At 41.0% G+C, this 15,922-nt stretch overlaps 1 protein-coding gene across 2 annotated transcripts in view; it reads left to right on the top strand.

Annotated features, from left to right (window-relative positions):
- The first annotated feature begins 8,816 nt into the window (after positions 1-8,816).
- Positions 8,817-15,922, top strand: part of STX6 (syntaxin 6) — a 77,617-nt gene continuing 70,511 nt past the window's right edge. For both annotated transcript variants that reach the window (XM_063105029.1, XM_063105028.1), the window contains exon 1: positions 8,817-9,068. In XM_063105029.1, the coding sequence (XP_062961099.1) occupies positions 9,034-9,068 (35 nt within the window). In that variant the 5' untranslated portion in view covers positions 8,817-9,033. The remainder of the gene's footprint in view (positions 9,069-15,922) is intronic.

Genomic DNA, 15,922 nt, shown 5'->3' with positions numbered 1-15,922 from the left:
CCCCAGGATCAAGCTATGGCTACACTGTCATCCGGAGCACACAAGTTGGAAAACAGCAGTTTAAGCTTGTCCAGGGAGTTGGGGAACGGGCCTGGACAGGAAAGAGGATGTAGAGGTGGGTGAGAGAGATGAATGGAAGCAAGGCCATGTGGCAGGCCAGGCTTGAGCTTGGCTCAGGGACCTGAGTTTGCATCCAGCTATTTCACTTTGGGCACAATACCAAATTGCACTGACGCTCAGTTTCTTCAGCTGTAAGAGCAAATCCTAGCATATATTTCAGAGTTGTTAGAGAACTAAATGAAGTTCTGCTTATTGGGCACTTGATAGGTAGCAGAATCATAAATATTGGTTTCCTTCCGTGGCAGGCTGAGAATTGCCCCACCCCAAAGATGTCCACATCCTGTAAATATGTTACTTTCCATGGCAAGCCTCTGAATATGTTACTTTAAAAGGCAAAAAGAGGGCCAGCCTGTGGCTCACTTGGGAGAGCATGGTGCTGATAACACCAAGTCAAGGGTTAAGATCCCCTTACTGGTCATCTTTTTAAAAAAATTTTTTAAAAAGGCAAAAAGGACTTTGCAGATATGATTACATTAAGGATCTTGAGATAGGAAGATCCTCCTGGATAATCTGGTGGGCCCAGTATAATCACAAGAATCCTTAATAGAGAGAGGCAAAAGGGTCAGAGTCTGATAAGGAGATGTGATGATGGAAGCAAAGGTCAGAGTGATGCCATTGCTGAAAGGGGGATGTGAGCCAAGAAATGCAGACAGCCTCTAGAACTAGAAAAGAGGTAGAACAGATTCTCCCCTAGAGCCTCCAGAAGGAATGCAGCCCTGCCCTCAGATCATCTCTTAAGCCTTTTTCTTGCCCTCCTTTATTCAACAAGCACTAAGTGATATAATACTATATCAGACTTCTGGTCTCTAGATTGTAAGAGAATAAATTTGTGTTGTTTTAGACTATTAAGTTTGTGGTAATTTGTTACAGCAGCCGTAGGAAACTAACAGGTCTTCATTATTCCAAAAGAAAAAAAGAAGCCAAATAACGAAATTAATATTTGGTAACTTCTCAGCACCTCCTGGCACCTTCTCTTCTCAGATCTCTGTCTTTCTTTCTTCCTTTCCTTCCTCCTTCCCTCCTTTGTTCTTCCCTTTGTTATTCATTTAACAAATATGCTCACCCATGTGCACCTTTCAAAGACCCACAATAGTCCTAGATATCTCTTGTTAGCACCGAGGTTCCATAGCAGCGTATTTGTTACTTTGAATTTATGTTAATATTTGTTCCAAAACTGTGTGCTGTACCATAATCTGCTGCATTTACATTAAAAAGTAGGTAGGAAAAGATAAGTAGATATGGTGACCATGTCTTCCATTTTTAAGTCATTTTATTCTAATTACAAATTAGCAAATTCAACACAGAAAATTTGGAAAATACACAAAAAAATCACAGAGTAATAAGATAAAAATCACCCAAGAGAGAAACCACTGTTAGTATAATTTAGTATATGTCTTTTCAGTGGTTTTGCTATGACTATGTATATATATATATTAGCATATGTTTTTAGTTCATTTTACCAAAAAACGGTTTCATATCCTAATATTAGTTTGTAAATTTATTTTTTCAAATTATTATTATTTCCCAATATCAACATGCATTTTTATGGCATAGCTCTACCTTAAATTTTTAAATAAATAGGTTAGATCACAACAAGTGACAAGTGCCTCACTAAGCTTGGAAGCATTGAGGTGGGGAGTGTCCTTAGCATACTCTTTGGGAAGAACACACTCTACTTCTGGCAATTGTCTGTCCTTGATTCTCAAGCTGCACTTTTCAGAGTGGTTTGTGCTTATCTTGTTCACTATGACTCCTTTTATGTCTGGCTTTTTAACATCTGGTTTATTATATGTATCTTAAGGCCCTTCTGAGGAATTTGATTAATTTGCAAATGGGGCAACTCATCCTCAAAAACCAAAAGACAAATTATTGAGTTAACAAAAGGCTCTTGCTTGTTAAATAATGTTGTTTTCAACATATTTTATCACATTCAATAGTTTCCTCTTGGCTATTTTTTAAAAGTTCAGGAGGGGTGTTGCATATGGGGGTATGTGTACGTCAAGTCTGATCTGACCCATTTTCTACGTGTAGGTAAAATCCATTTGCCCATTTTTGGCCAAGGCTAGCCCTTGTACAAACGTGCGGTAGCATGCTGTAGCAAAGAACATGGGCTCAGGAGTCAGACAAACTTGTTTTCAAATGAGGCTCTTCCACTTCCTAACTATGTGAACTAAGGCAAATTAATAAGCTCTATAAGCCTCAGATTTATCCTGTAGAAAACGGAGGTAATAACAGTATCTGCCTTATAGGGTTGTTGTGAGGATTCAATGAAATCAAGCAGTGGTAGAACCAAGAGGTGATTTGTCACTTGTTGGGACTTTAGAGCAGTTTTACTATGCATACATAATTGCCATCAGCCCTCTTGAACAATCCCAAATAAACCTGTAATTTAAGGAAAGATTGCGGGTCTGCAATGCATCTTCAGTTCAAACCCCCTAGCCCTTCCGTCTAACCAAATTACATTCTAAAACCTGCCCCATGTGGAAATTCCGGAGCCACTTCTGAAGATAATACATATATATTCCTTAGCACAATGCCTGATACACAGTAAGTAAATGTTAGCAATTGTTATTACTGTTATTGTTATTCACTAGTTTAACAAAAGAGATTGTGGTTTTCCTTTCCTGTGTATGGGCAAATTCATCAAGAATGGTAAAGGCCATATCTGTCTCTCCTACAGTGATTCCAATTCACTGTTTTGTCAAGAAGTTCAATGAATTCCAAATGACCTATTTCAAATTTTTATATTCACCAATCTCTATCCATTCATATATTCCTACCTTGCTTAATTGTAAAAAGGATTTAGAACGGCTAACTTCTGATGTACTTTTTTACATGCGGTCACTTGGCTTTTTCACGTCTCTTTTACTGATTTTTCTTTTCTTTTTTTTACTTTTTGTATTTTTGATTATCCAAGTAAATATTTCATTGCAGTAAATTTAAATGCATTTCTTTTTTCTGGGTATGAATATTTTCTATGTACAAAAACGTTTCTGTGTATAAAAATGAAAAGAGTTGAAATTGTGTCGTCATATATACAATTTTGTGTGTTGCTATTTTCTCTGAAGACATTCCCACATCATTATATACTTTCAAACAACATTTCTAATGACCATCAAATGGCTATTTCATAAATTCTTAATCACTCCTTTGTGTTGAATATGTAAGTTGATTTGAATTCCTCCTTTTTTATTTTAAACCAGGTTGTACACGGAGAGGGTTGGAGGTGTTAAGAACAACCAAGGAGAGGAAAGAAAACATAACCAGTGTATAGACAGTTCCTGTGGTGAGGGGTGGGAAATGTGAACAGCCATAGCTGGGTCAATGGAACTTAACATGAGCAAATGTTTCCTGGAATGTCCCAGAACGTGCACATGCTTATCAGGATTTTTTAAAGTTGGGATAATAATGAAGAGTTTAATTCCTTACATCTATGTAACACTTTTCTTCCTTACTCTACCTTGTTTCAAAAAGGATTTAGGGTGAACTCAACAACAATAAAACAAACAACCCAATTAAAAAATTGGCAAAGGACTAGAATAGATGATTCTCCAAAGAAAATATACAAATCTCCAATAAGCACATAAAAAGATGCTCTGCATCACTAATAATTGAAAAATGCAAATCAATATAATTATGAGAAACCACCTCACACCCATTAGGATGGCTACCATTTAAAAAAACACACAGAAAATAACAAGTGTTGGCAAGGATGTGGAGAAATTGAAATCCTTGTGTATTTTTAGTAGAATGTAAAATGGTGCAGCCACTAAGAAAAACAGTATGACTATTCTTCAAAAAATTAAGAATAGAATCACCATATGATACAGCAATTTAACTTCTGGGTTTATATCCAAAATGATTGAAAGTAGGGTCTTAAAGAGATATTTGTACACCTGTGTTCATTATAGCATTAATCTCAATAGCCAAAAGGTGGAAGCAATGAAAGTCTCCACTGATGGATAAATGGACAAAAAAAGTGTGGTATATACATACAATAGAATATTATTCAGCTTTAAAGAGGAAGGAAATTCTGTAATATGCTACCACGTGGATGAACCTTGAGGACATTATGCTAAGTGAGATAACAAGTCATAAAAAGACAGATCCCGTATGATTCCACTTACATGAGTAGCCAAATTCATAGAGACAGAAAGTAAAACAGTGGTGGCCAGAAACTGGGGGGAGGGGAGAATGGGGATTTGTTTAATGGGTGTAGAGTTTCAGTCTTACAAGGTAGAAGAGTTCTGGAGATTGGTTGTGCAACAAGGTAAATGTACACTTAAAAATGGTTCAGACAGTAAATTTTATTTTATGTGTATTTTACCACAATTTAAAAAAAATTTTTAATTTCTAAAAAAGGATTTAGGGTGGCTTATAGTATTTGACACTTTGCAAAACGCTTTCACATATATGATCCCAGTCGATCTTTATAACAACCTAGTGAGGGAGAAGATTGGGTTCCATTTTAGAGTACACCCTGTAAGTGTTGGAGCGAGCAGGACCAAAGCCATGTTGGGACCTAAAGCTGCCTGGGCTGCAGCGGGGGAGGATTTTTAAAATGACAGTTTTTTTCTCTCCACTCTTGCTTCCCATCCCCTGACTTTCTTACCTCGCTCGCTAAGTAGGGAAAACAAGGCTGAGAAGCTACTTACTTCTTTGCAAAGCTAACAGTTCTTTCTTTGAGATTTGTAGAGTTTTGAGAAATGATCAAGGCCAAATGACTGAAGCTGACCTTGGGCACTAGGCAAGTACACGGGCGCAAATCAAAATCTTGCAGGGTCCTGAGATAACAGCGAAGATGAGGACAGAAACCAGACAAGGCCTTGGCAAGACCTTGTACCTGACCCACAGAAACAGACCCCTCATAACTCACATCTGCTCTCCTGCTTTTCACCTCCCACATTCCATTCCCTCAAGCCATCCTTTAAAAACCCCTCAGTTTATGTAAATCTTTGAGATGGGATAGCCTACCATCTCCTTCAGCTGAATACATCTGCTTTTCTAACACCAACAGTTTGACTTCTTAGTTTTTTCTTTCCTTTTCAAGGGGGTGGGCAACTGGACCTGAGTCCAGTAGCATAAGGGTGTTATGGAACTCCCACGGTTTTAGGGGGAGGGGTGACTACCCGTTGCAATCCCTCTCAGGTCTATCCTGGCACCCTTACCAACAAGATATGATTTGATCCTTTCTGATCCTCCTCCCCATCGGCTCTATGGCCCGACTCCCTGTGCCCTATTCTCTGCGTTGCCCTCTCCTTATTTCTGCACAAGATGCCTCGCAAGACCCCAGTAAGGTCCCTCCATTATCCACTCTCCTAACTTTGGAGGCTCACTCAGGGACCAGAGGCTCTCCTGGATGCCCTCTCAGGATCCTACAGAAAACCCAGAGTAGGCATGTCAGCCTCCCCCAACAAAACGAACAGAGTTCAAGTGCTACAGGTTGATGAGTTCTGACAAACACATACACCCATGTAACCCACATCCTGTCAAGATACAGAGCATTTCTATCACCCCAGAAAGTTTCCCTTCCCAGTTGATACTCTCTACCTGGAGACTACTGTTTTGACTTTTTACCCATGAGAAATTTTAATTCTTCTTTTTTGGGGGTAGAGGTGTGTGTGTGGGTATGGGAGAGAGAGCTTTTTTGCTGAGAATTCTTCCTAAGCTATTGTTTATGCCAGTATCTGGGGCTGGTTAAATGGGGGGAAAAAAAAAAAAGAAATAACTTCCTTTGTTTCTTCTCACATTTTAGCTATAGCTTCCCTTTCCCTGGTGCAGCAGAGGCAAAGGTTTAGTTTGAGAGGGAGTGAAGGAGGGTGTATTAGTCTGTTTTTGTTGCTTACAACAAAATACCTGGATCTAGGTGTTTTATAAAGAAAACAAAATTTATTGCTTACGGTTTCTGAGGCTGGAAAGCCCAAAGTCCATCTGGTGGTGGCAACAGTGACCCAGGGGTCTCACATTGCAAGATGGTGAGAGCAGAGAGAGAGCGAGACAGACTCTCCTCTTCTTTTAAGGCCCTCAGAACCATGCCCTTGACCATCATTTTTAATCCATTCACCACTGCATAGTCCTACAATCCAATCACCTCTTTAAGGCTCCACCTTTCAATTACCTTAATAGGATTTCTCACCCTATTAACAGTCACAGTGGGGGCCAAGTTTCTAAAACATAAAACTTGGGGAATACAATTCCAGCCTCAGTGAGTTTTGGGGGAACATAATTCAATCCACTGCAGAGGGTGACAGATTAAAGACCCACACACAGTTCATAGCGCAACCCTCCACTCTCTCCACTGTTGGTGCTTGTTCCAAACCCCTATTATGGGACGTCTCCAAGCCTCTGTCCTCTATGTTTCTACTTATAAAACTATGACCTCTCACTTGGGTCTAATTAATAAATTCATGGAACAGATAGTAAGAGGCTGTGCTAGGCATTGAGGTAGTAATACATTACCTTAGTATTCCACCCCTCCAGGAGTTTCGTTTAGTGGGGAAAACCAACATGCTAGCAGCTAATTTATCTCTATCTGCACGGAATCCTCCTCCTGTATTCTCTTTCTTGGTGAGTGGAACCAACCACCCGCTTATAACTGCAGAACCCTGGAAGACTTCCTCCCGCTTTTTCCACCAACTCTTCCACACCCTGAACCATTGAGTCACCAAGTCTACTGATTTTGCCCCTAAAGTATTTCTCAAATGCATCTCTCTTTTCCATCTTAGTTGCCATGAACCTAGCTTAGGACACCCTCATCCCTCCTTTGGACCATGATCTGCCAGCCCATCTGTCTCAAATGACAATCTGACTCTGTCAATTCCCTCATTCCCCATGACCTACAGGAGCATGTCCACAGTTCTTAACATCAAAAACAAGAGCTTGATAATCTGACCCTGCCCACCTCCAGCCTTAGCCCCTGCTGCCACCATCCCATTCCTTCTACTCCAGCAACACCCTCTGCTGTGGCTCCTCCACAGGCCACCATGCTGTTCTACATCATGCCCCCTTCTCCTGGCTGCCTCTAGTCACTGTTTAGGGACTCCACACCCCAGCCCTGATACACACATAAATAAACTGGTAGCTTGTCTCTGTGTTTCTATGGCAACCTGTGCCTTTCTCTCATTGTGTGTAATTGCCTGTCTCTCCCACCAGTCTGAAGTTCCAGTCTGAAGCCTTGTTCATCTCTGTGTTCGGTGTCTAGTACATAGCCAGAGCACAACACATGTCAGGCACTGTTCTAAGCACTTATCACACATCAGCTCAATCCTCATGACACTCTATGAAGAAGATGTTATTATGGTACCCATTTCACAGTTGAAGACAGTGAGAGATTAAGCAGCTTGCCCTCATCATGCCTAGGTGTTCTGTTTTTCTTCTGAAACAGCTATCGGATTCACTCCTTCCTCTTCATTCTGGTCATTCCTGGTCTGACCTGATCCCTTCAGGCCAGATGACCAAAGTAGTTTCCCAACTGGTTCCCTGACTTTACTACCTCACTCCTTTGGGGTTTGGGGGTATGCACACGTTTTTATTTAACCCCCACAACAACCCATGAGCTAGATACTATTATTTATATTTTACAGATGAGAAATTGAAAAATAGGGACCGGGTCCAAACAGGGTTTGTCTGGCTCAAAGGATTCTGCCATCCCCACAGAGACTGGTGATCTCGGGCAAGTCACTTAACCTCCTAGAGCCTCAGATTCCTCTTTTGTAATATGGAAATAATAAATAACAGTAATTACCTCATTGTGAGAGCAACTGAGATAACACTCACCACCCTGCCTGACACACAGTAAGTACTCAATGCTTATCAGTAATGAAAGTCCACAACCTCCATCCACAAATTCCATAGTATATCTAGCATATGAGTTGGCTAATTGTTCTTGCCAAAATGCTTTCTGGAAGCTCTTAAACCACAACTGAAAGTAAGTTGTTATACATGGCCCCTTCTTTGTTCCTCAATGGTGCTGTTTCCTGGGAAGCACCATATGCTGTCTGAAAAAATTACCTTACGTGGTCATTTGCAGACAATGTACAGCAAAAGAAAATACAGCCCATCTGGTGGAAAGCGCACAGAATCTGCAGCTCTGCCCTCTCCAGGCTGTGTGACCGTAGGAACTCTTGTGTGACCGTAGGAACTCTTGAAACCTCCCTGAACTTATTTTCTCGTCTACATGATGGGAATAAGAATACCTTCCCCATAAGAATATTGAGATAATGCAAATACAGCCTTTAACACATAAAGACCTACATAAAGGAGCTGTGAAACATTATCATAATCAGATAATACGTATGAGCATGATTTATTGTAAGTCAAGTACGAGATGGATTTATAAATCACATATTGTTAACATCTAGTATTAAAAGCAGAGGAAAGGTAAAAGGATTATGCAATTTAGGTACAAGTACAGCTGTTCCTCAAACCCTGACGGCCTACCTCTGAAGAAACCAGCAGTGCTTCAAACTTGAGGGGACAGGCTGGAGAAGACCGCCCCTCCTCCACCGCCCCCGGAGCCCCGCCTCCGCATGACACAGTGCCCAGGCCCCGCCGACGAGGGGCGGGGCCATCCCTGGTCACGTGAGCGCGGGTGCGGAAGTGGTGGTGCAAGGCGCGTTTGTGATTGGCTGCAGCTGAGGGCCCCGGGGGCGGGGTCAGACAGGCGGACGCGCCGGCAAGAGCCGAGGGAGGAGGCTGCCGCGGGGGTCGGCGCCGGAGTCCGGGATCCCTGGCCGAGTGCTGGACCTCCGGCCGTCCGGTGCACCGCGGCCTGTGCACGCGCCCGCTGCTCAGGGTCCCATAGGCCGAGGCGCGGGCGGCTGCAGGAGGCCGGTGGGGTGGGCGGAGGGAGGCCAGGAAGGCGTGGGCGCCCAGTGCACGGAGCAGGCGAAGGCGGCCGGGGGCCGGGACGCCATGTCCATGGAGGACCCCTTCTTTGTGGTGAAAGGGTGAGTGTCGGCCGAGGACTGTCCTGGAGGAGGAGGTGGCGGTGATGCCTGCCCGGCACCTCTCCTTCTCCTCTCTGTAGGGGGAGGGGAGGCAAGTTGAAGTTGAGGAGGGGACCCGAGGGGACGGCTTAGCTTTGAGGGTCATGACCAAGCAAGCGTCCAGAGACATCCCCTCCCCGTCCTACCTGGACTGTGAAACCAAGCTTCTGTGTGGTGGTCGACTTTTGGCCTCTTCGCCGCGGTACCACTTATCTGGGGTTCGGCAACTCTGCAGCTGGGGAAGGAGGCAGAGGTCCCAGCCCGAACTGGGGCTCTAGTCGGGCTTGGGACTCTGCTTCGAAGGAGGGAAAACAGCATCTGGGCAGGAAAAGGGAAATGGCCCTCCTGAGCTTTGTAGTTCGCGGGGACGGGGGTGAGCTCCATTGTCCATTGAGTTTGGAGCGCTCTCCCGCAGACTGGTGAGAACGCGACATGCCCAGATGTGTCTGAGCACGTTTGCAGGGAGGGAGGCGGGGGCGCAGGGCTCCGGAAGGCAACTCAGTTCAGTGGGGGAGTTTTCACTGAGTAGTGGGAGAGGAAAGCAGTCGTTCATACTCGGTGATGTTGGAAGGAAAACGCGATGAAACCAGCCAAACTAAACTTTCCTCAGCTTTCTATTAGCAACCGGGATTTTCTCATGGTGCTAAAGGAAATGAGTGTTTCTTTTTAACTCCTTGATTTCATCCAGGCGGTTTGACAGGTTTCCCCCATTTCTTATTCTGCCTTTCAGAATAGAACTACCTTATGTTTCCTCATGAGCTGTTCTGACTCCATCTTTGATTGTTCGGTTGGTTGTTTGGTGATAGAAACTTCAATTGCACTTTGTTATGTCAGCCTTGTAGCCATTAAACGAATGCAAGAAAGATCTATTCCAAGTCGTAACTTATTTCTTATTAGAAAGTTGCCAGCTTTATGTTTTAAATGTCAAACATCAAAAATCTGAGAACTGCAAAGTTCCCAAAAGATCTGTTCTAGTAACCATAAAGTGTCTCTTCATTTCAACTAGTTGCTACTAGCTACTTTCTGTAGTGATAAAAGCTGACCAGTTGTATGAGTGTGTGCTGTTGCAGTTAAACGGTACTTTAGGTGAAATACTTTATTATCCATGATACGGTAAAATATATTACTTATTAACATTTCCCAGAAAGTGTTTTTTCACCTTTAATTTACATGGGAAAATGCTGAGTTGATTTATTAGTAATATGTGGCTTTCCTACCTGGAAAATGTGTCATTTGTTAGAAGGATTGATTTAGCAGTTAATTTTTAAAATTTAAAGCTGTGTGGTGTTCCCTTGAATGAAAGTTCTTAATGCTTAGATTGCAAAGGTTCTCTCTGGCAGTGGAGATAGAGCTTTTTTGTTTGACTTTTAGTGGAATTTGTAAAAACCCTAAATTGCTCTGCTATCTTGACCTTTTTTCCCACTAATAGTATCCAATACAGTCTACCAGTGCTTGCTCACTGATTAGAGATCACTGCTTATTGGAACAATGGCTTGGAGTTTTAGTCAACTTTTACATCCTTTTTGCTCATGTCCTTGAGGTGCCTGAAGGAAAAGAGGGTCTCAATACTTTCTGCTGTGGAAAGGCAAAGTCAGCCATCTGGGTGTCTCCAGATGTTTGTATGATGGCATATTTGGAGAGCCACGTACCTCCATTTATTAAAAGTATTGAAAATGCATTGAATAAGTGTGGAAAAATTAAAGGTGCCTAAATTACGGCCCTTAGCCTAGGAGCTTCTAATCTAATCAGAATTAACAAATCACCCTAGAATTAAGTAAAAATGAGAGGTGGTAAATGATTTAAGTGCTGAAGTGCATGCTACAGATGATAAGCGCCCCAGGAATTCAAAGAAAAACAACTCCTTAGTAATTGTTACGATAGGAAAAGCTTTGGAAGTAGTAGTAGGTCTTGAATTAGGTTTTGGAAATGGGCCGAATTTAGATAATTCAGGCCTATCTCTCTTATCTGGATGCTTGTCAAAGAGTCTTTTAATTGGTCTTCTTGCATTCGGTCTCTTTCCTCTTTCATCTGACTTTGGATCTACTGGATCAGCGCTGTCCTGTAGAAATATAATGCAAGCCACATATGTCATTCTACATTTTCTAGTAGCCACATTAAAAAGTAAAAAGAAACAAGTGAAATTAATTTAATGTCTTCTTTAATATATTCAAAATATTATTTCGATATATGGTTAATATAACGATTATTAATGAGATATTTTACTTTTTTTGTACTGTCTTCAAAATCTGGTGTGTATTTCACATTGCCAGCACATTTCACTTTAGACACTAAATCTTCATCAGAAGTGCTTTATCTGTACTTAGAGTTTATTAAACTTATAGTTGGAAAAGTAAGTTCTCATACTTTAATTGTTCCAAATATGCGTAAAAGTTTTCTGGAAACCAAATTGCATATAAATTTTTGAATTTAAATTAATTACAAGTAAAATTTAGTTCGTCAGCAACACTAGCCCTATTTCAAGTCAGTAGTCATATGTGGCTTCCATATTGGACAGCACAGTGTAGCTTCTCTAGAGCCCAAGCGGTTGTGTCCTACTTAATGTCATTTAGTGGCCACCTGTTGCCTGCAGATTAAAGTGCAGACTTCATGATTTCTCTGATCCAGCTTCCACTCACTTTGCCCACCCTCAGCCTCAGTGCTCCATCCATGCCAGACTCACTCAGTACAGTGACTATAACTGTAACACTGGATGCTCTTATTCCACACGCACTGGCTCAGCCCAGTTCATCTGCTCAGCTTTCGGAATTCAGAGTAAGCACCTGACTCTAGGAATTGCTTCCCTTGATACCTATAGCACGTTATTCTTACTCTTTCTCTGGCTGTCTATTATTATTAGACTATGAGCTCCAAGGGTTGCGACTGTTCGTTAGTTTCAGCCTAACACCTCGAATATATAGCATAAATGTTGAAACTATGTACTTTTTGGTAGTGGTGGTTGGTAGTGATTGTTAAGGAGCAGTGCTTCATGGTTCAGAACTCCACCAGCAAAGGCCTAAGGTGGGCACTGTGTGTTTAGAAAGCAAGGAGAGCAGCAAAGCTGGAATAGGCAGTTTGGGGAAGTAATAGTAATGGCTAACAGTTAAAGAATGCATCTCCTGTGCCAAGCACAGTGTGCTAAGTAAGCATTGTATACAGTTTTTTACTTTATAAGAATAGCTGTGTGATGTGGGTACTAATCACATTTTAGAGATGAGGAATTGAGGAAACACAGAGGGATTAATTTACTTGCCCAGGGTCGCACAGTTAATAAGTGGTGGACCCAGCATTCAAATTTGAACAGCCTAATTCCACTGTTAATGCTTCACAGCATGGGTAAAATAGGGTCAAGTTATGTTGGCCCATCTTGAGGCCATTGGAAATTTTTAAAGCAGGGAAATGACGTGAAATTAGGGTTTTAGGAATATTGATTTGTTAGTGGTGTTGGATGCATTGGTGTGAGGAAAAATTAAAAAGGAGACTAGTTAGAAGCTGTTGTAATTTAATATGTAGTGATTAGTGCCTGAATGTTTGAAGCTTCTTTTGTGAGGTTTTGACAATGTTAATGTCTTGTTCAGAGCAGAATCTGAGAACAGGGAATCCTCTTTCAATCTTTACGAAGTAGGTACTATTTTTATTATCACTTTACAATGAGGAAAATGAAACTTAGGAAAAACTTCTCTAAGTTTATAAGCTTACAAGTGGAAAAGCCAGGAGGTCTGTGTGGTTTTATAATCTTTTCATCTGTATTTCCTTATATCCTTAAAACATCTTCAATGGGGGGGGGAGTGTTTTATCATATAAATGTAATGTAATTTATGTGCCAGGATGGACACTTATGATGTTTCTAATTTTTCACGGTTACATTTAATATAGAGCCTACTTGTCTTCATTGCTGCTTCTAGTTATTTTCATAGCCTATATTCCTGTAGCATAATTGCTAATTAGGGGGGTATACACAACAAAGCTTTTGATGCATATTATCAACTTGCCCTTCAGAATACCCCCTCCCCCTAAAGTGTTTTAGGGGCCTATTTCCCTGATCCCTCACCGGTAGTGGGATTCTCATTTTAAGAAATCTTTGCTAATTTGCTAGGTGAAAAATACCATGTTTGAATCTTGTCTTCTTTATCTTTGTATTCTGCAGGGACTTATTCTGTGTTTGATGAATGAACCCATTTTGAGCTTTTAGTTCTGTGGTTTTATTCCTTCTGTTGCTGGAAAGATTTTAGAATTAGCCCCCTTTTAGAATTTGCAGCTTCTAATCAAATAGGCCACTAAGAAAACCACATAATTGAGCATGTTACGATATGAGAGTATATTGGTACCAGGTGAGCCTCTCCTATTGGTAAAAGGCATGAATGTTGTGCCTCTTTAATATTTTGCTGCTTTGGAGGTTTTGTGTACCTGACAAGGATAGTTTTATTTCCAGGTTCTTGGCTGTGGATCAGTATTGACATAATGGCATAACTAAGCAGTGAGCGAGATATGGTATATGTTATGTTGAATTCTCTAGTCTTCTCTTGTCTGTATATCTAGCTTTCTTAACAATAGATTATGAGCTCCTTCAGGACAAGCATCATGCATTTTATTCAGTGTTGAGAAAACGGTTTATTGGTATAGTTACTGTGAAAAAATTAACTTTTGTTTGCAGAGTAATCTTGGTTCAGTAAAATCAAATGTAAATTAAATCTCATTTAGTACCTTTTAAAAATCAGAATCAGATACTCCATTGTAAAAAGACAACTTTTCAAGTATTTATTGTAAATTTGTTGAATACCTAGTTTTGTGTTTGGCTTCTGAAATTGTAGTATACTTCGCAGAATATGATGTGCATATGTGAAAGTGTATGTGAAAGATATATTGTGTGTAAGATTTTGGAATAGAGCTTAGATGCTGTGGATATTGAAAAAAGTAAAGATCCACAGTAGGAATGTTGGCCAGTGATACTTTAATAAAGTATGTAGGGCCTTAATCTGGGCCTTAAAGGAGATGTCTGCTTTTTATTTGCAGACATGTAAGGCCTCCCCCAGGCTGGGGAAGCAGCTGAGTGGAAGTCTAGAACCAGGAATGAGAAAGGTGAGGATGGGAAGAACTACCAACTGAAACAATTTGTTTTAGTGAGAAATCGGGTTTGATATTAAAATTGACTTTGAGGTAGGAGGAGGTGGCATGGGAGGGGATTTGAATACCTGCCTGAGGAGTTTAAATTTATTTATTTATTTATTTATTTTTTAAAAAGATGACCGGTAAGGGGATCTTAACCCTTGACTTGGTGTTGTCAGCACCACGCTCAGCCAGTGAGCCAACCGGCCATCCCTATATAGGATCCGAACCCGTGGCCTTGGTGTTATCAGCACCGCACTCTACCGAGTGAGCCACGGGCCGGCCCTAGGAGTTTAAATTTAAACTATTCCTATCAAATTCTTAAACAGGAGGCAGTATTTCAACTAGCAGTTACTATTCACTTGCTTGTAGTCAACTTCTAAGAGCTCAAACAACGGTCTTCCAATTCTACAAAGAAAGTAAATTAGTCTGGAGACTTTGAAAAAATGGGATTAAATGGGTCTTGATACAGGAAAGTGTCTTATACTCAAAGTCAGGAGAACTTGAGATGAGCATCCAAGATGCCTGAGCCCCAGATCTCATTTGTTCAATGAGTGCAGACTAGATTATCTTGAAAGTTTCTTCCAGATTTAAACATCCAGTGATTGAAGTTAAGTAGAGGTTGTGCAAGATGAGAAGGAGAAGAAGTTGTCAAAGATGACTCTTGTCTAGACAGGTTTTGAAACTTGGAAAATGGTGGCACTGTTGGCTAAAATGAGGAAGTTAGAGAGGGAAGTTAGTTTTCTTTTCTTTTTTTGTTTGCTTGTTTGAGTACTTGCTTTTCATAGAGAAAATATGATTAGATTGGTTTTAGGCAAATAGAATGATCCAACAGGCAGCTAAAAATATAGGAATTAATCTTGGCTGGGTGGTTAGGGTTGGAATTGCAGTTGGGGAGTCATCAGCTTCAAAGGTGCTTTGAACCTGTGATTGTTGATGAGCACCTAGAAGCCATAAAAAGACTGCTGAGAAATGCTGAGATCAAGTGGAAGAAGAGGAAAGAGAAGATTGGTAGAAAACTAGAACAGCACAATGGCACAAGTAAAGGAAGTGAGAGTCAAGAAAGTAGATATGTTGGGCTGTAGTGTCAATTATACTGAAAATGAGAACAAGTTAAATTCTCTAGTGACTTTGACATGCGGTGTCATTGGTGGCAGTAGTACTATCCTAGGAGGGTTGTGGGAGCAGCAGTAGGTTGGGGTCAAAAATTGTACATAATTGTAGGTGACTAAATAAAGACAATGTTGTTGGGCTTTTTTCCACAAGACTAATTACAAAAAATATCATAGTATGATTAAATTTGGAAATAGTAATAAGGTCAAGTGAAGAGCATGTGTGTTTTTCCCCTTAAGTATAAAAGATATGAGTGTGAAAGTCAGGCAACAAAAAGAGTTCCTCTCTTACCCGAGGGATTGGTGGTGGGACAAGTTTTGTGGGGTGTGGGGCAGGAGCCAGTTTGGGGAGAGTGAGGGGTGAGAGGGTGATGTGGTTGCAAAGGCTTGCACAACCTGAGTTTTTCAAGTTTCATTACTGGAATGGAAATTATCTGCCTTTACTAGCCTTTTTAGTATGTTGATGAAACAGGGACCCTCTGGAAAGAGACTTGCAGAATGGATACTGTCCCAGATACAGGTGTTGTGGCAGATTGTGTTTTTCCAAAGGTGGAAACAAATACATATCTTGTCCCATTTGCTTTTCTTAAATTGTGAAGC

Source organism: Cynocephalus volans, chromosome 8 (assembly GCF_027409185.1).
Source record: "Cynocephalus volans isolate mCynVol1 chromosome 8, mCynVol1.pri, whole genome shotgun sequence".
Lineage (NCBI taxonomy): Eukaryota > Metazoa > Chordata > Mammalia > Dermoptera > Cynocephalidae > Cynocephalus > Cynocephalus volans.
Note: the sequence above shows the minus strand (reverse complement) of the source record. Positions and strands in the feature narration are given on the sequence as shown.